The sequence below is a fragment of the Anopheles merus genome, unplaced genomic scaffold, assembly GCF_017562075.2.
Source record: "Anopheles merus strain MAF unplaced genomic scaffold, AmerM5.1 LNR4000323, whole genome shotgun sequence".
Taxonomy (NCBI): Eukaryota; Metazoa; Arthropoda; class Insecta; order Diptera; family Culicidae; genus Anopheles; species Anopheles merus.
In genome coordinates, this window is record NW_024427903.1 from 1 (window position 1) to 20,068 (window position 20,068).

At 38.8% G+C, this 20,068-nt stretch overlaps 1 protein-coding gene across 1 annotated transcript; it reads right to left on the reverse strand.

Moving 5' to 3' along the window:
• Positions 1-9,094: 9,094 nt before the first annotated feature.
• LOC121602156 lies at positions 9,095-19,823 on the reverse strand. Its single transcript, XM_041930912.1, has 4 exons — positions 19,257-19,823; positions 17,755-18,271; positions 16,585-16,745; positions 9,095-16,486 (listed from the first exon to the last, which is right to left on the reverse strand). The coding sequence occupies exon 4, from the start codon at positions 16,475-16,477 to the stop codon at positions 9,095-9,097; it is 7,383 nt and encodes a 2,460-aa protein (XP_041786846.1). The 5' UTR covers positions 16,478-16,486; positions 16,585-16,745; positions 17,755-18,271; positions 19,257-19,823.
• Positions 19,824-20,068: the final 245 nt, after the last annotated feature.

The window sequence follows — 20,068 nt, forward strand, 5'->3', positions numbered from 1 at the left end:
AGTAAATAATCAACAACACGAATGTTAAGACGATTTGCAATTGGTTTGGAGCTTTCGTTTGAATGAAGATATTCTCCATAATAATGTATGCCCATCACAATGAACGCAAGTTGTTAGAAAGTATCTGTTGAAGAAGTATCTGTTCGTTGACTGTCGCTCCAGTTGATAATACTCTTGCGACTGTACTCTTGTATCGTTCGGCGAATGCGTAATCCAAGGCACTCCATCCAAACAGATGGTCTGTTGTGTTAATGGACTGAACGGACATCTTATCGAGCGACAAAAAATTTCTATTTTCAATGATGGGTACGCAATTCGAAATGAAGAGGCAATCGACCCACAGCATCTTTCACCAATGCAGCTGATGGATTATTTGTCAGTATCTCGTCTACTAGATCATATGATGATTTACAACAGCCATGTGAAGATCATGTTCTTTGCTTTCTCTAAGAACGATTCGATTGAACAAGTCACGCATTTGATGCAGTGAGGTTTCCAATATGACCACGAATGAAGAAGAAACTCTCGTTTCTCATGCGGTTCTTGTTATCGTTCATCCAACAAGCCGCAAAGTACTCAGCAAATATTCGATGAGTAAACTGAGCAATGTCATTTCGAACTACTTTGATGAACATAGTCTTTTCATTGCTCTCAGCTATGAGTTTCATACATTCCAAAGCTTCCTGTTTTTCTAAATCATTCAATACCTTGGCTGCATTCTGTTTGTCAAGCAAAAACAATAATGCCAGCAAGCCGTATTGGTTTTTGGTTAACCGGATCGTATTTGTTGTGTCTTGAGCTCCAGCAATATGAATGGAGTAGTTCTTAGTCATCTCACGGTCGTTTCTGTGTAGCATGTTATCAACAAATCAAACCAAACCATATTGCAATGTTTCAACAAATACTCTAAGATTTCACCTGAACGATTCTCTTCCTCATTTAAAACAATGTAATGAAACACGTTCCAGTCATTTGATGCGTTTACTGTAGCCGGGTCAAATCCCTTAGAAGTCAAACAATGCATCATGAAGAAACAACCATTTTGAGCAGTCATGTGGAGCAAATTTCGACCCTCATCATCTACACTGTCCGGATCTGTTGTATGATCGAGAAGATACATGAATGCAGGCATCGATTTCTTGTGACAAACGTTTTTACCTTTCGGAAGTAATCTCATGGTCATTGCGATGAGTCTGTTGGTGATGGTCATATTGGTCTTGAGATGAATGTATCTGAGCATAGAGACGTTTCCTTCGTGAACTGAATAAGCCAGAAGAGCTTCCAGAACATATCCATCATGCAGGATATCTTTTGCATCATATTCAGGCAACGATAATCGAACGTTGCTAGATGAGAGTACACAGCATACCTCAGGAGAAAGATTGTCGTTCAGTGGTGGAATGATTGGAACACAATAGTCGTCAGGAATATCAGTTTCCTCGTTCATAGGAATGTTTTGTTGGATACAGAGTTGTTGAAAGATAGCTTTGAATGAGGTTAGCTTGTTGTTTTGTATGGTATATTTGAGAGCAGAAATAAGCCCAGCGGTGTTGTTTATTGGGGTAGAGGAATGTCACGATCTTCGATAAAATGAACTATTATTTTGTGAGCATTGTTTTCGAATGCTATCTTGAAGAAGCGAGTAAAGTCTTGCTCCGAAAGCTTAGAAGGAACGTTGATTTGCAATACAAATTGTTTGAATACTTCCAGGAATTCTTTGGCTATGCAAAACTCAAGCACTGTTTTAGAATCTAGTTCTTCGAGACGAGAGAAGATGTCAATGTGCTGTTCGTTGAGTAAATAATCGACAACTCGAATGTTAAGACGGTTTGCAATTAGTTTGGAGCTTTCGTTTGACTGAAGCCATTCGCCATAATACCCTATGCCAGTCAAGATATGACGCAAGTTGTTAGAAAGTATCTGTTGAAGAAGTATCTGTTCGTTGACTGTCGCTCCAGTTGATAATACTCTTGGACTTGACTATTGTATCGTTCGGCGAATGCGTAATCCAAGAGACTCCATACAAACAGATGGTCTATTGTGTTAATGAACTTAATAGACATCGTATCGAGCAACAAGTTTACTATTTTCAAAGATGCGTACGTAACTGCCAAGTAAATAATCAATCGACCAACAGTATCTTTCACCAATCCAGTTAATGGATTATTTGTCAGTATCTCGTCTACTAGATCATATGACTGATTTACAACAGCCATGTGAAGAACATTTTCTTTGCTTTCTCTAAGAACGATTCGATTGAACAAGTCACGCATTTGATACACTTCACCTTTCCAATATGAGCCCGAATTCGAGAATCTCTCGCTTCTCATGCGGTTCTTGTTATCGTTCATCCAACAAACCGCAAAGTACTCAGCAAATATTCGATGAGTAAACTGAGCAATGTCATTTCGAACTACTTTGATGAACACAGTCTTTTCATTGCTCTCAGCTATGAGTTTCATACATTCCAAAGCTTCCTGTTTTTCATGGTCATTCAACACCTTGGCTGCATTCTGTTTGTCAAGCAAAAACATCATTGCCAGCAAGCCGTATTGGTTTTGGTTAACCGGATCGTATTTGTTGTGTCTTGAGCTCCAGCAATATGAATGGAGTAGTTCTTAGTCATCTCACGGTCGTTTCTGTGTAGCATGTTATCCAACAAATCAAACCAAACCATATTGCAATGTTTCAACAAATACTCTAAGATTTCACCTGAACGATTCTCTTCCTCATTTAAAACAATGTAATGAAACACGTTCCAGTCATTTGATGCGTTTACTGTAGCCGGGTCAAATCCCTTAGAAGTCAAACAATGCATCATGAAGAAACAACCATTTTGAGCAGTCATGTGGAGCAGATTTCGACCCTCATCATCTACACTGTCCGGATCTGTTGTATGATCGAGAAGATACATGAATGCAGGCATCGATTTCTTGTGACAAACGTTTTTACCTTTCGGAAGTAATCTCATGGTCATTGCGATGAGTCTGTTGGTGATGGTCATATTGGTCTTGAGATGAATGTATCTGAGCATAGAGACGTTTCCTTCGTGAACTGAATAAGCCAGAACAGCTTCCAGAACATATCCATCATGCAGGATATCTTTTGCATCATATTCAGGCAACGATAATCGAACGTTGTTAGATGAGAGTACACAACATACCTCAGGAGAAAGATTGTCGTTCAGTGGTGGAATGATTGGAACACAATAGTCGTCGGGAATATCAGTTTCCTCGTTCATAGGAATGTTTTGTTGGATACAGAGTTGTTGAAAGATAGCTTTGAATGAGGTTAGCTTGTTGTTTTGTATGGTATATTTGAGAGCAGAAATAAGCCCAACGATGTTGTTCATTTGAGGTACAGGAATGTCACGATCTTCGATAAAATGAACTATTATTTTGTGAGCATTGTTTTCGAATGCTATCTTGAAGAAGCGAGTAAAGTCTTGCTCCGAAAGCTTAGAATGAACGTTGATTTGCAATACAAATTGTTTGAATACTTCCAGGAAATCTTTAGCGATGCAAAATTCAAGCACTGTTTTAGAATCTATTTCTTCGAAACGAGAGAAGATGTCAATGTGCTGTTCGTTGAGTAAATAATCAACAACACGAATGTTAAGACGATTTGCAATTGGTTTGGAGCTTTCGTTTGAATGAAGATATTCTCCATAATAATGTAGCCCATACAACAATGAACGCAAGTTGTTAGAAAGTATCTGTTGAAGAAGTATCTGTTCGTTGACTGTCGCTCCAGTTGATAATACTCTTGCGACTGTACTCTTGTATCGTTCGGCGAATGCGTAATCCAAGGCACTCCATCCAAACAGATGGTCTGTTGTGTTAATGGACTGAACGGACATCTTATCGAGCGACAAAATTTCTATTTTCAATGATGGGTACGCAATTGCGAAATGAAGAGGCAATCGACCCACAGCATCTTTCACCAATGCAGCTGATGGATTATTTGTCAGTATCTCGTCTACTAGATCATATGATTGATTTACAACAGCCATGTGAAGATCATGTTCTTTGCTTTCTCTAAGAACGATTCGATTGAACAAGTCACGCATTTGATGCAGTTGAGGTTTCCAATATGACCACGAATGGAAGAAACTCTCGTTTCTCATGCGGTTCTTGTTATCGTTCATCCAACAAGCCGCAAAGTACTCAGCAAATATTCGATGAGTAAACTGAGCAATGTCATTTCGAACTACTTTGATGAACATAGTCTTTTCATTGCTCTCAGCTATGAGTTTCATACATTCCAAAGCTTCCTGTTTTTCTAAATCATTCAATACCTTGGCTGCATTCTGTTTGTCAAGCAAAAACAATAATGCCAGCAAGCCGTATTGGTTTTTGGTTAACCGGATCGTATTTGTTGTGTCTTGAGCTCCAGCAATATGAATGGAGTAGTTCTTAGTCATCTCACGGTCGTTTCTGTGTAGCATGTTATCCAACAAATCAAACCAAACCATATTGCAATGTTTCAACAAATACTCTAAGATTTCACCTGAACGATTCTCTTCCTCATTTAAAACAATGTAATGAAACACGTTCCAGTCATTTGATGCGTTTACTGTAGCCGGGTCAAATCCCTTAGAAGTCAAACAATGCATCATGAAGAAACAACCATTTTGAGCAGTCATGTGGAGCAGATTTCGACCCTCATCATCTACACTGTCCGGATCTGTTGTATGATCGAGAAGATACATGAATGCAGGCATCGATTTCTTGTGACAAACGTTTTTACCTTTCGGAAGTAATCTCATGGTCATTGCGATGAGTCTGTTGGTGATGGTCATATTGGTCTTGAGATGAATGTATCTGAGCATAGAGACGTTTCCTTCGTGAACTGAATAAGCCAGAAGAGCTTCCAGAACATATCCATCATGCAGGATATCTTTTGCATCATATTCAGGCAACGATAATCGAACGTTGTTAGATGAGAGTACACAACATACCTCAGGAGAAAGATTGTCGTTCAGTGGTGGAATGATTGGAACACAATAGTCGTCGGGAATATCAGTTTCCTCGTTCATAGGAATGTTTTGTTGGATACAGAGTTGTTGAAAGATAGCTTTGAATGAGGTTAGCTTGTTGTTTTGTATGGTATATTTGAGAGCAGAAATAAGCCCAACGATGTTGTTCATTTGAGGTACAGGAATGTCACGATCTTCGATAAAATGAACTATTATTTTGTGAGCATTGTTTTCGAATGCTATCTTGAAGAAGCGAGTAAAGTCTTGCTCCGAAAGCTTAGAATGAACGTTGATTTGCAATACAATTGTTTGAATACTTCCAGGAAATCTTTAGCGATGCAAAATTCAAGCACTGTTTTAGAATCTATTTCTTCGAAACGAGAGAAGATGTCAATGTGCTGTTCGTTGAGTAAATAATCAACAACACGAATGTTAAGACGATTTGCAATTGGTTTGGAGCTTTCGTTTGAATGAAGATATTCTCCATAATAATGTAGCCCATACAACAATGAACGCAAGTTGTTAGAAAGTATCTGTTGAAGAAGTATCTGTTCGTTGACTGTCGCTCCAGTTGATAATACTCTTGCGACTGTACTCTTGTATCGTTCGGCGAATGCGTAATCCAAGGCACTCCATCCAAACAGATGGTCTGTTGTGTTAATGGACTGAACGGACATCTTATCGAGCGACAAAATTTCTATTTTCAATGATGGGTACGCAATTGCGAAATGAAGAGGCAATCGACCCACAGCATCTTTCACCAATGCAGCTGATGGATTATTTGTCAGTATCTCGTCTACTAGATCATATGATTGATTTACAACAGCCATGTGAAGATCATGTTCTTTGCTTTCTCTAAGAACGATTCGATTGAACAAGTCACGCATTTGATGCAGTTGAGGTTTCCAATATGACCACGAATGGAAGAAACTCTCGTTTCTCATGCGGTTCTTGTTATCGTTCATCCAACAAGCCGCAAAGTACTCAGCAAATATTCGATGAGTAAACTGAGCAATCTCATTTCGAACTACTTTGATGAACATAGTCTTTTCATTGCTCTCAGCTATGAGTTTCATACATTCCAAAGCTTCCTGTTTTTCTAAATCATTCAATACCTTGGCTGCATTCTGTTTGTCAAGCAAAAACAATAATGCCAGCAAGCCGTATTGGTTTTTGGTTAACCGGATCGTATTTGTTGTGTCTTGAGCTCCAGCAATATGAATGGAGTAGTTCTTAGTCATCTCACGGTCGTTTCTGTGTAGCATGTTATCCAACAAATCAAACCAAACCATATTGCAATGTTTCAACAAATACTCTAAGATTTCACCTGAACGATTCTCTTCCTCATTTAAAACAATGTAATGAAACACGTTCCAGTCATTTGATGCGTTTACTGTAGCCGGGTCAAATCCCTTAGAAGTCAAACAATGCATCATGAAGAAACAACCATTTTGAGCAGTCATGTGGAGCAGATTTCGACCCTCATCATCTACACTGTCCGGATCTGTTGTATGATCGAGAAGATACATGAATGCAGGCATCGATTTCTTGTGACAAACGTTTTTACCTTTCGGAAGTAATCTCATGGTCATTGCGATGAGTCTGTTGGTGATGGTCATATTGGTCTTGAGATGAATGTATCTGAGCATAGAGACGTTTCCTTCGTGAACTGAATAAGCCAGAAGAGCTTCCAGAACATATCCATCATGCAGGATATCTTTTGCATCATATTCAGGCAACGATAATCGAACGTTGCTAGATGAGAGTACACAGCATACCTCAGGAGAAAGATTGTCGTTCAGTGGTGGAATGATTGGAACACAATAGTCGTCAGGAATATCAGTTTCCTCGTTCATAGGAATGTTTTGTTGGATACAGAGTTGTTGAAAGATAGCTTTGAATGAGGTTAGCTTGTTGTTTTGTATGGTATATTTGAGAGCAGAAATAAGCCCAGCGGTGTTGTTTATTTGGGGTAGAGGAATGTCACGATCTTCGATAAAATGAACTATTATTTTGTGAGCATTGTTTTCGAATGCTATCTTGAAGAAGCGAGTAAAGTCTTGCTCCGAAAGCTTAGAAGGAACGTTGATTTGCAATACAAATTGTTTGAATACTTCCAGGAATTCTTTGGCTATGCAAAACTCAAGCACTGTTTTAGAATCTAGTTCTTCGAGACGAGAAAAGATGTCAATGTGCTGTTCGTTGAGTAAATAATCGACAACTCGAATGTTAAGACGGTTTGCAATTAGTTTGGAGCTTTCGTTTGACTGAAGCCATTCGCCATAATACCCTATGCCAGTCAAGATATGACGCAAGTTGTTAGAAAGTATCTGTTGAAGAAGTATCTGTTCGTTGACTGTCGCTCCAGTTGATAATACTCCTGGGACTTGACTATTGTATCGTTCGGCGAATGCGTAATCCAAGAGACTCCATACAAACAGATGGTCTATTGTGTTAATGAACTTAATAGACATCGTATCGAGCAACAAGTTTACTATTTTCAAAGATGCGTACGTAACTGCCAAGTAAATAATCAATCGACCAACAGTATCTTTCACCAATCCAGTTAATGGATTATTTGTCAGTATCTCGTCTACTAGATCATATGACTGATTTACAACAGCCATGTGAAGAACATTTTCTTTGCTTTCTCTAAGAACAATTCGATTGAACAAGTCACGCATTTGATACACTTCACCTTTCCAATATGAGCCCGAATTCGAGAATCTCTCGCTTCTCATGCGGTTCTTGTTATCGTTCATCCAACAAACCGCAAAGTACTCAGCAAATATTCGATGAGTAAACTGAGCAATGTCATTTCGAACTACTTTGATGAACACAGTCTTTTCATTGCTCTCAGCTATGAGTTTCATACATTCCAAAGCTTCCTGTTTTTCATGGTCATTCAACACCTTGGCTGCATTCTGTTTGTCAAGCAAAAACATCATTGCCAGCAAGCCGTATTGGTTTTTGGTTAACCGGATCGTATTTGTTGTGTCTTGAGCTCCAGCAATATGAATGGAGTAGTTCTTAGTCATCTCACGGTCGTTTCTGTGTAGCATGTTATCCAACAAATCAAACCAAACCATATTGCAATGTTTCAACAAATACTCTAAGATTTCACCTGAACGATTCTCTTCCTCATTTAAAACAATGTAATGAAACACGTTCCAGTCATTTGATGCGTTTACTGTAGCCGGGTCAAATCCCTTAGAAGTCAAACAATGCATCATGAAGAAACAACCATTTTGAGCAGTCATGTGGAGCAGATTTCGACCCTCATCATCTACACTGTCCGGATCTGTTGTATGATCGAGAAGATACATGAATGCAGGCATCGATTTCTTGTGACAAACGTTTTTACCTTTCGGAAGTAATCTCATGGTCATTGCGATGAGTCTGTTGGTGATGGTCATATTGGTCTTGAGATGAATGTATCTGAGCATAGAGACGTTTCCTTCGTGAACTGAATAAGCCAGAACAGCTTCCAGAACATATCCATCATGCAGGATATCTTTTGCATCATATTCAGGCAACGATAATCGAACGTTGTTAGATGAGAGTACACAACATACCTCAGGAGAAAGATTGTCGTTCAGTGGTGGAATGATTGGAACACAATAGTCGTCAGGAATATCAGTTTCCTCGTTCATAGGAATGTTTTGTTGGATACAGAGTTGTTGAAAGATAGCTTTGAATGAGGTTAGCTTGTTGTTTTGTATGGTATATTTGAGAGCAGAAATAAGCCCAACGATGTTGTTCATTTGAGGTACAGGAATGTCACGATCTTCGATAAAATGAACTATTATTTTGTGAGCATTGTTTTCGAATGCTATCTTGAAGAAGCGAGTAAAGTCTTGCTCCGAAAGCTTAGAAGGAACGTTGATTTGCAATACAAATTGTTTGAATACTTCCAGGAAATCTTTAGCGATGCAAAATTCAAGCACTGTTTTAGAATCTATTTCTTCGAAACGAGAGAAGATGTCAATGTGCTGTTCGTTGAGTAAATAATCGACAACTCGAATGTTAAGACGGTTTGCAATTAGTTTGGAGCTTTCGTTTGACTGAAGCCATTCGCCATAATACCCTATGCCAGTCAAGATATGACGCAAGTTGTTAGAAAGTATCTGTTGAAAGAAGTATCTGTTCGTTGACTGTCGCTCCAGTTGATAATACTCTTGGGACTGTACTATCGTATCGTTTGGCGAATGCGTAATCCAAGGCACTCCATCCAAACAGATCATCTGTTGTGTTAATGGCCTTAATAGACATCTTATCGAGGAACAAGTTTTCCATTTGACTAGATGGGTACGTAACTGCCAAGTGTAGAGGCAATCGACCCACAGCATCTTTCACCAATGCAGCTGATGGATTATTTGTCAGTATCTCGCGAACTAGACCAAGGGATTGATTTACAACAGCCATGTGAAGATCATTTTCTTTGCTTACTCTAAGAACGATTCGATTGAACAAGTCACGCATTTGATGCAGTTGAGGTTTCCAATATGACCACGAATGGAAGAAACTCTCGCTTCTCATGCGGTTCTTGTTATCGTTCATCCAACAAGCCGCAAAGTACTCAGCAAATATTCGATGAGTAAACTGAGGAATGTCATTTCGAACTACTTTGATGAACATAGTCTTTTCATTGCTCTCAGCTATGAGTTTCATACATTCCAAAGCTTCCTGTTTTTCATGGTCATTCAACACCTTGGCTGCATTCTGTTTGTCAAGCAAAAACATCATTGCCAGCAAGCCGTATTGGTTTTTGGTTAACCGGATCGTATTTGTTGTGTCTTGAGCTCCAGCAATATGAATGGAGTAGTTCTTAGTCATCTCACGGTCGTTTCTGTGTAGCATGTTATCCAACAAATCAAACCAAACCATATTGCAATGTTTCAACAAATACTCTAAGATTTCACCTGAACGATTCTCTTCCTCATTTAAAACAATGTAATGAAACACGTTCCAGTCATTTGATGCGTTTACTGTAGCCGGGTCAAATCCCTTAGAAGTCAAACAATGCATCATGAAGAAACAACCATTTTGAGCAGTCATGTGGAGCAGATTTCGACCCTCATCATCTACACTGTCCGGATCTGTTGTATGATCGAGAAGATACATGAATGCAGGCATCGATTTCTTGTGACAAACGTTTTTACCTTTCGGAAGTAATCTCATGGTCATTGCGATGAGTCTGTTGGTGATGGTCATATTGGTCTTGAGATGAATGTATCTGAGCATAGAGACGTTTCCTTCGTGAACTGAATAAGCCAGAACAGCTTCCAGAACATATCCATCATGCAGGATATCTTTTGCATCATATTCAGGCAACGATAATCGAACGTTGTTAGATGAGAGTACACAACATACCTCAGGAGAAAGATTGTCGTTCAGTGGTGGAATGATTGGAACACAATAGTCGTCGGGAATATCAGTTTCCTCGTTCATAGGAATGTTTTGTTGGATACAGAGTTGTTGAAAGATAGCTTTGAATGAGGTTAGCTTGTTGTTTTGTATGGTATATTTGAGAGCAGAAATAAGCCCAACGATGTTGTTCATTTGAGGTACAGGAATGTCACGATCTTCGATAAAATGAACTATTATTTTGTGAGCATTGTTTTCGAATGCTATCTTGAAGAAGCGAGTAAAGTCTTGCTCCGAAAGCTTAGAATGAACGTTGATTTGCAATACAAATTGTTTGAATACTTCCAGGAAATCTTTAGCGATGCAAAATTCAAGCACTGTTTTAGAATCTATTTCTTCGAAACGAGAGAAGATGTCAATGTGCTGTTCGTTGAGTAAATAATCAACAACACGAATGTTAAGACGATTTGCAATTGGTTTGGAGCTTTCGTTTGAATGAAGATATTCTCCATAATAATGTAGCCCATACAACAATGAACGCAAGTTGTTAGAAAGTATCTGTTGAAGAAGTATCTGTTCGTTGACTGTCGCTCCAGTTGATAATACTCTTGCGACTGTACTCTTGTATCGTTCGGCGAATGCGTAATCCAAGGCACTCCATCCAAACAGATGGTCTGTTGTGTTAATGGACTGAACGGACATCTTATCGAGCGACAAAATTTCTATTTTCAATGATGGGTACGCAATTGCGAAATGAAGAGGCAATCGACCCACAGCATCTTTCACCAATGCAGCTGATGGATTATTTGTCAGTATCTCGTCTACTAGATCATATGATTGATTTACAACAGCCATGTGAAGATCATGTTCTTTGCTTTCTCTAAGAATAATTCGATTGAACAAGTCACGTATTTGATACAATTCACCTTTCCAATATGCCCACGAATGGAAGAAGCTCTCGTTTCTCATGCGGTTCTTGTTACCATACATCCAACAAGCTGCAAAGTACTCAGCAAGTATTTGATGAGTAAACTGAGGAATGTCATTTCGAACTTCTTTGATGAACATAGTCTTTTCATTGCTCTCAACTATGAGTTTCATACATTCCAAAGCTTCCTGTTTTTGATGGTCATTCAACACCTTGGCTGCATTCTGTTTGTCAAGCAAAAACATCATTGCCAGCAAGCCGTAATGGTTTTTGGTTAACCGGATCGTATTTGTTGTGTATTGAGCTCCAGCATTTTGAATGGAGAAACTATCTGTTACCTCACGGTCGTTCCTGTGTAGCATGTTATCCAACAAATCAAACCAAACCATGTTGCAATGTTTCAACAAATACTCCAAGATTTTACCAGAGCGATTCTCTTCCTCATTCAAAACAATGTAATGAAACACATTCCAGCCATTTGATGCGTTTGCTGTAGCCGGGTCAAATCCCTTAGAAGTCAAACAATGTATCATGAAGAAACATCCATTTTGAACAGTCATGTGGAGAAGATTTCGACCCTCATCATCCACACTGTCCGGATCTGTTGTATGGTTGAGAAGATACATGAATGCAGGCATCGATTTCTTGTGACAAACGTTTTTACCTTTCGGAAGTAATCTCATGGTCATTGCGATGAGTCTGTTGGTGATGGTCATATTGGTCTTGAGATGAATGTATCTGAGCATGAAGACGTTCCCTTCGTGAACTGAATCAGCCAGAAGAGCTTCCAGAACGTATACATCATGCAGGATATCATTTGCATCATATTCAGGCAACGGTAATCGAACGTTGTTAGAGGACAGTACACAGCATACCTCAGGAGAAAGATTGTCGTTCAGTGGTGGAATGATTGGAACACAATAGTCGTCAGGAATATCAGCTACCTCGTTCATAGCAATATTTTGTTGGATGCAGAGTTGTTGAAAGATGGCTTTGAATGAGGTAAGCTTGTTGTTTTGTATGGTATATTTGAGAGCAGAAATAAGCCCAGCGATGTTGTTCATTTGAGGTAGAGGAATGTCACGATCTTCGATAAAATGAACTATTATTTTGTGAGCATTGTTTTCGAATGCTATCTTGAAGAAGCGAGTAAAGTCTTGCTCCGAAAGCTTAGAATGAACGTTGATTTGCAATACAAATTGTTTGAATACTTCCAGGAAATCTTTAGCGATGCAAAACTCAAGCACTGTTTTAGAATCTAGTTCTTCGAGACGAGAAAAGATGTCAATGTGCTGTTCGTTGAGTAAATAATCGACAACTCGAATGTTAAGACGGTTTGCAATTAGTTTGGAGCTTTCGTTTGACTGAAGCCATTCGCCATAATACCCTATGCCAGTCAAGATATGACGCAAGTTGTTAGAAAGTATCTGTTGAAGAAGTATCTGTTCGTTGACTGTCGCTCCAGTTGATAATACTCTTGGGACTGTACTATCGTATCGTTTGGCGAATGCGTAATCCAAGGCACTCCATCCAAACAGATCATCTGTTGTGTTAATGGCCTTAATAGACATCTTATCGAGGAACAAGTTTTCCATTTGACTAGATGGGTACGTAACTGCCAAGTGTAGAGGCAATCGACCCACAGCATCTTTCACCAATGCAGCTGATGGATTATTTGTCAGTATCTCGCGAACTAGACCAAGGGATTGATTTACAACAGCCATGTGAAGATCATTTTCTTTGCTTACTCTAAGAACGATTCGATTGAACAAGTCACGCATTTGATGCAGTTGAGGTTTCCAATATGACCACGAATGGAAGAAACTCTCGCTTCTCATGCGGTTCTTGTTATCGTTCATCCAACAAGCCGCAAAGTACTCAGCAAATATTCGATGAGTAAACTGAGGAGTTTCATCATGAATTTGTTTGATGATTCCTGTTTTTTCAATGCCCTCGCGTACTTCTTTTATGAATTTATTTATTTGGATGGTTTCATTTGATGTCAAAAGTACCTCTCTTTGCTTTTGGTCAAACATTACCACCATGGCTAATAAAATGTGTCGTTTTTTAATTTTGTCCCAAAACTTTTCGTTTATTGCCTTTTGGTGAGGGTAGTCTAAGATGTATTCCGGTAATCCATTTTTGTGACTGCATAAAATTCTTAGTTTTTGATTGATGAAATTTTCGATAAGTGATAAAAGATCTACATTTGCTTTATATAACATCGCTTCTGGAATAGTAAAACGTCTTAAGTCCATGTTTTTTTGTGCTATTGGTAGATTTATAATGCATGCCATGTTAAGAAATAAAGGTATACGCTTCAAATTTCCTAAATATTCTACTATCTGGCGATAAAGGTAACCTAAAACCTTATCCCGCTTACTCGAGTCGCATTGTTTATAACCTTCTAGTTCCTGCATCAAATAATTGTGAACAAATTGCAGCTGATCGTGCTGTGATAAAAGCGTGAGATAATGCATTCTGCAGTTAGAAAATGTACTTTTTAGCTGTTCCATGTAATCGTAAGGTCTAGTTGAGATGAACAGAGCTCGAATACCATCCAAACTTGCAAGTCTTCTAAAGAAATGCACTACGAACTCTTTATAGAAAGGAGCAGTCTCGTCAAGCCCATCGAATAAGATAATCAGTTGTTTTTGGTTGAACTTCTGCTGGAAAACCTTCAGCTCGATCAACTGTGCGAATGTTAATTCTAACGTTTTTGTTTTACATGTGTTGACATAAAGTGTTCCGTTCACTAACGTCAATAGCTCTGCAGCATGATCAGCTTGGTCGCGGAACACATCCGTTGATTCAATCGAAAAGCTATAAACGTTTGGAACAAAATGGGTAAGATGGATCAAACGGTAAAGAAATCGAACGATGGCGGTATCATCAAGCAACTTAATGTCAGATTTTTGCCATCGTTTGTAATCGGTGCAATACTGTGAAGCATTCATTTGAATAACATACTGTGATGGATCATCGATCGATAAAGCATGTGTAAGCCATGTGAAATATGTTGACTTTCCTGCTCCAGCTTCATCAAGTAACAAATGTACTTTCGTTTCATCGTGGTGCTTGAAAACATCAGGAATGGTATATTGTACATCATCATTTGCGGATGAAACCGATGCGACCATTTGAGAAAACTCATCACTGTTGAACCGGATATTGTCAAGGAATATTTTTTGAAATTCGACCCTATAAGTGAAATAAAAATTATTCTCCTCTACTTCTGAATCTTTTGCATTTTCTCCAACATATGGATTAACGGTGCGCGAAATATACCTTGGCTTGATTGCTTCAAAGTTCTGTTCCTTCGATTCGATATATTTAATGTGATCTAGTTCATAATAATTGTACAAGAACTTACACACGAAGCTTAAGCCATCATCATCATTTACAATACCACTCAGTGATATCGTGGTTCCAAAAAGATTTAATGTTGTTTTGCAATATTTTGCGTACAGCTTTTGTCTTGCCTTTTCGGTTAGATCACGTACGTAAAAACATTCTTCATCCGGGAGTGCTTTAAGTACTTCTTCGATTACTATAAACTTTATCTTATATTCTTTGGCATATCTTTGAATTTCTGGCAATATCGATTTCTTCGACTGCTCAATGGTCATTATAATGGTGTAAGAGATGGGATCTACTTCTGCAAAGAACTCAAATAATCCACGGAGTACATCACGTATATCTTCCTCAAAATCACTCGCTGCATAGTGTATGAATAATGCATTGCATTGAAGCAATGCAACGGTCTGGGATGCAACAAGGGAATACAATACGATATCCAATGTGGTATAATACTGGTAACGTTCATAAGTGGTCTTACCACTGAGAAACTCGTACAATTCAGTGTGTTGAAGTCGATCTGATCGAACCACAATGTATCGATACATATATTGCCATCGACTAAGGTCACACTGTGATTCAATTTGGAATCTAGAAAAGTTATAATTTACTTTCATACTGATAAACTGTTGTTTCAAATAGTTCAAATCCATAGGAATAGGCTGGGGCAAGCTCATCGAATCAAACAGTCGCATGAACATAATGTTATGCGTTGTCTTTCTATCGTCGACCCAGTGTGGCATTATTTCTAGAACACTGTTGTGTAGCTGGTCCCCGTTCAAGGATCCACAAACAAGCATAAACTCTTTGTAAAATCTCTTTATAACACGATTTACCTGATCAAAGAAAAATGATTCGTCGTGCGTGGAAGTCGGAGGACCCTTGGTTTGAAAGAAGGACTTATCGATCATGAATTGCATCTCTTCCCAGCTAACACAACTATTGTCACACTGCTTCGCTCTTATAAGCCTATCATATTCCTTCTTAAGAACAGCTCGCAACTTCCCCATGATTGATGTCTCACATGCAGTTAGCAATCGATGGCTTAGTTTAAACTTCCCTGTGCCCCCTTCTAGTTCCTCGACACACACAGCAATCAGATCGACGAATACGTTTAACGAAGAATAATTCGATTTAATTTCTGTGTTGTAACGAACATGTAGTACGAGCATCTGTCCTAGCTTTTCTAGACTTGCTTGCCGCAATGCATCAGTCAGAGCATGAAATTGTTCCTCAGAGCTGAAGCTGTAACACGTTGCTCCTATGACGTCGCAAAAGGAAAGTATCTCGCTGCTGTCCTGTGGCCGTAATGTTAATTTTTGTTTCAATTTGTTGTCAATCGTTGCATTAGTGCACAGCAGGTATGTATGCGAACCTGTGATCGATCTTTCATATCCTTCCAGGTACGAAATGAAGTACTTAGCAATTGAAAATGGCCCATTGGAGTTCCATTTCGTGAGCAGCGTTCCTTCCGTAATGGCTGGTCGCTCTTTTCGCGTTGGCGTGTACGGATGGTTTGGATGGATTTTTTTCGATTTCCTTGGCTTCTCGGATGGATATTTATGTTTAGCTTGTATGTAGACAGTACCTTCCGGTATCGTTGGCGATGAGTAGCGAAACACCAGGTCGTCGAACTTTCCTGCATCTGGAACCTCCATCTTCAATTCAAATTGGGGCAACTTTCCTTGGCGGTGCAATGCGAATGCCCGGAAAAGAATGATCATCGTCAATCGAATGTGGTAAGCGGCGCCTTGTAAAGGGGATCTTTTGCTGGTTACTGTGTTTCCTGATGGTCTGGAACCACCGCTTGATGTTGCGTTCGATGCATTGTTATTGGTCGGGTCCATGTTTCTTTTCTAAAAGTAATGTGAAATATACATATTACGGCTGCAGCTTGAAGTTGAATGATATAAGAGATCTGTTAATTGCGATTTACGTAGAAACGTATTTTTACCTTTGTTAAAGATGAGTTGCTACTGTATACTATCAAGATGTTAGCCTCAGTAAGATTTCCGAGAGGCTTTGGTCCTTAAAAAAACGTGATTAACGCTGGCTAGTTAAGTTTTCTAGAACCAGTTGTACAGATGTTTTTATTGGATAGTTTTGTACTGTATCCTACGATATTTGATAAAATAAAACTGGTAAGTTTTATGATAAACGTTCCAACATTTTTCTTGCTAAAATTTAATCCTAAATCTAGAAAAGTTATGATTAATATTGTGTTAAAAATTATTATGAATAATAATAAATGAACCAATCCCGTCATACAGGCGTCGTCTCGTACGATTTTCACCATTTTCCAAATAAACAATGTTAAGGTGCTTTCGAACATTGTTCAACTATTAGTAAACATTTTTCGTCTAGCTCAAGGTTCATAAATTATTGCAGGTCGGTCCGTCCAGAGTACTTTGAAAAATTTTCATTTGACAGCTAGGAAGTCCAAAGTTACTAAGCAATTCATACAAAGTCCTTAACAACTCTAACTCCCTAACTGCCAATCTTTATAGAAATCTCCATCCATTCATCCATCCATCCAAAATCTACCTAAATCGGAACTAAGCTTACCTACCTGTAGTTTATGTTTGATATGTTTATTGACTAATCCATCGGGATCTTGGAGATCCTACATGAATGTACTTACATTAGTGCCTATAGACTATGTAAGGTACATAAATCGATAGGAGAGAACTGGTACACAAGAATAGAAAATGTATATTGAAAATATGATTATCACGTAAGTTGTGTCCTAAGTCTATCTTTAAAAACATTATGTGATATGTTGAAATCAAATAAATCATAGGTATTGAATCATAGGTATAGAAAGCCATAACTAAAAGCACTTCACATCGAAAAGCTCGTGGTTCAATGCTCAATTTCAGCTATTTAATTACACAGCTGTTTGGGATGGTTCTATCAACGTTATCGAATCAAAACCTCAGAAAATTTCACTCACAAATAATAACTCGCTTTTCACATATCGATTCTGGCTCACATGTTAATCGTTCATATCACGCATTGTTTTTCATGTGTACACAGAACTACAGTTTTACTGTCATATGTGAAAAATTGACAACCATTTCAAGAATTCAGTCCTTAGTAACATTTGAATAGCAATTGCTCATACAATTTCACAAACTAGGTGTGTACACTTCAACAGTTGGTATGAAACTTAAGCGATAAGTTCTTCTATCGACCGTCTTTGGCTGATAAGGTTACAAAATTTATCTAAAATTCGTAGAATATCGTTATCTTGTGTTTGCACCATTGATTACTGGTAATCTCAACCGAGCAATAACGCTCGAACCTCTGTTCACACAGAAACATTCACGCATAAAATAAGCTTCGTAACTAGCGTAACATAGCTGGCCAAAGTTTGACTCCATTTTCGTTGTACCATTGAAACACGTACATGCTATATATAGCTACAGTCAGCTGACTAGATTTGACCCAAAACATGATTGGATGAGATTGGATAGATATGAGATTTAATGTACAGTTAAGTTATTATGCAACCTGTTATTTAGATGATCGCCAAAAACCTTCTCATTGCATGCATCCCTGAGTTTATCAGGGGTACTCATAATATGGCGATACTTTCCTGACTCTTTCTTAGTCGCAACTTAAGACAGCTTAAAGCAGTGCTGTAAAATGACATTGACTTTTTTATAAAAAAAATGTCGACTGAAGCAAACTGAATGTCAGCGTCACGTGCTCAACTGTGATGATCAGAGGTCAGACTCAAACAGTTGGTGTGGCCAATCACATGCTTGGTGACATTTGTTGTAACATCCAACTCTTGGTCCCTCACTTGGTCATGACATTTTCTCTCTATGATAATCACGACATTGTTGGAAAATTCTTGGCGAGTGGTTCCAAGCAACAAAATGAGCATGATTGCTCTCTCTGTGTGTTTTGATGATCTGTTGGGGGTAGAATGGTAAAACATTTGTGCAAAACAGCATGCTCATTTTGTTGCTTGGGACCACACGAACGCACGGCTTATCTCCCATGACTGGTTGCTCAAAATGTCACCAAGCGTGTGATGGTCGCAACAACTGTTCGACTCTTACCTCTGATCATCACAGTACAGCTCGTGACGTTGACATGATTTCGTGTCAGTCAGAATTTGTTTATGCTGATTATCACAATTGAGTATGTGACGCTGTCATGGATTTTGTTTCAGTCACAACTTTGTATGACATTGACAGTGACAGTTTGCAGCACTGCGGGCAACGACATCAGCAGCGAAATCTGAGGATGTATTATGGAATCTTCCATACTATGGGCTTCACACAACACCAAACAACTCGCTGTTTTCCTCAACCGTTCCTCCCTTGCTGGTCATATTAGGTAATAAAAGCGTCACGTGTGTCCCGATCGTAGCCACTTATTCAAATACTTTTGAGTACAGTTCCCAGAACTGCAATTCATATTTGAAAACTTCGCCTGCAACAGGTGTTTTTCAAATTGGATAGAGAAGTAATGTCTCAAATGAGTTTTCGGTGTGTTCTGTTGATGGTGAGTGACTACACGAGCTTGAAAAGTCACATATAAAAGCACTTCACATCGAAAAGCTCGTGGTTCATCGCTCGATTTACTCGATTTACCCCACAGCCATTTACTTACAACACTGTTTGGGATGGTTCTATCAACGTTATCGATTCAAAAACCTCAGAAAGTTTCACTCACAAATAAGAACTCGCTTTTCGCATATCGATTCAGGCTCATTCGTCAATCATTCATATCACGCATTGTTTTTCCATGTGTACACAGAACTAAAGTTTTACTCTCACACGAGAAATTGAGAAATTGACAATCATTTCAAGAATTCAGTCCTTAGCAACACTTGGATAGCAATTGCTCATACAATTTCACAAACTAGGTGTGTACACTTCAACAGTTGGTATAAAACTTATCGCTTTTTGCGCTTCTATCGACCGTCTTTGGCTGATAAGGTTACAACATTTATCTAAAATTCGTAGAATATCGTTATCTGGTGTTTGCACCATTGATTACTGGTAATCTCAAACGAGCAATAACGCTCGAACCTCTGTTCACACAGAAACATTCACGCATAAAATAAGCTTCGTAGCTAGCGTAACATAACTGGCCAAAGTTTGACTCCATTTTCGTTGTACCATTGAAACACGTACAGTATCGGACAGAAAGATAGGACCCTTGTTTTTTCAACGCAGCATGCACCCGTTGGGCCAGGTTTATTGTGGTTTGTATGTGTTTGTGTGTGCATGTGTGGGTGTGTGTGTGTGTGTGCATGTGTGTGTGTGTGCATGTGTGTGTGTATGTATGTTTGAATGTGTATTGGTGTGTGTGTTTGTTTCACAAGTATGTCGTTTCGGATAGATTTGTTAGTAGTTTTTTTTTTGTGTTTTGGGTTAGGTTTATGATGTAATAAGCAGGACCACCGCCCTCGCGATCAG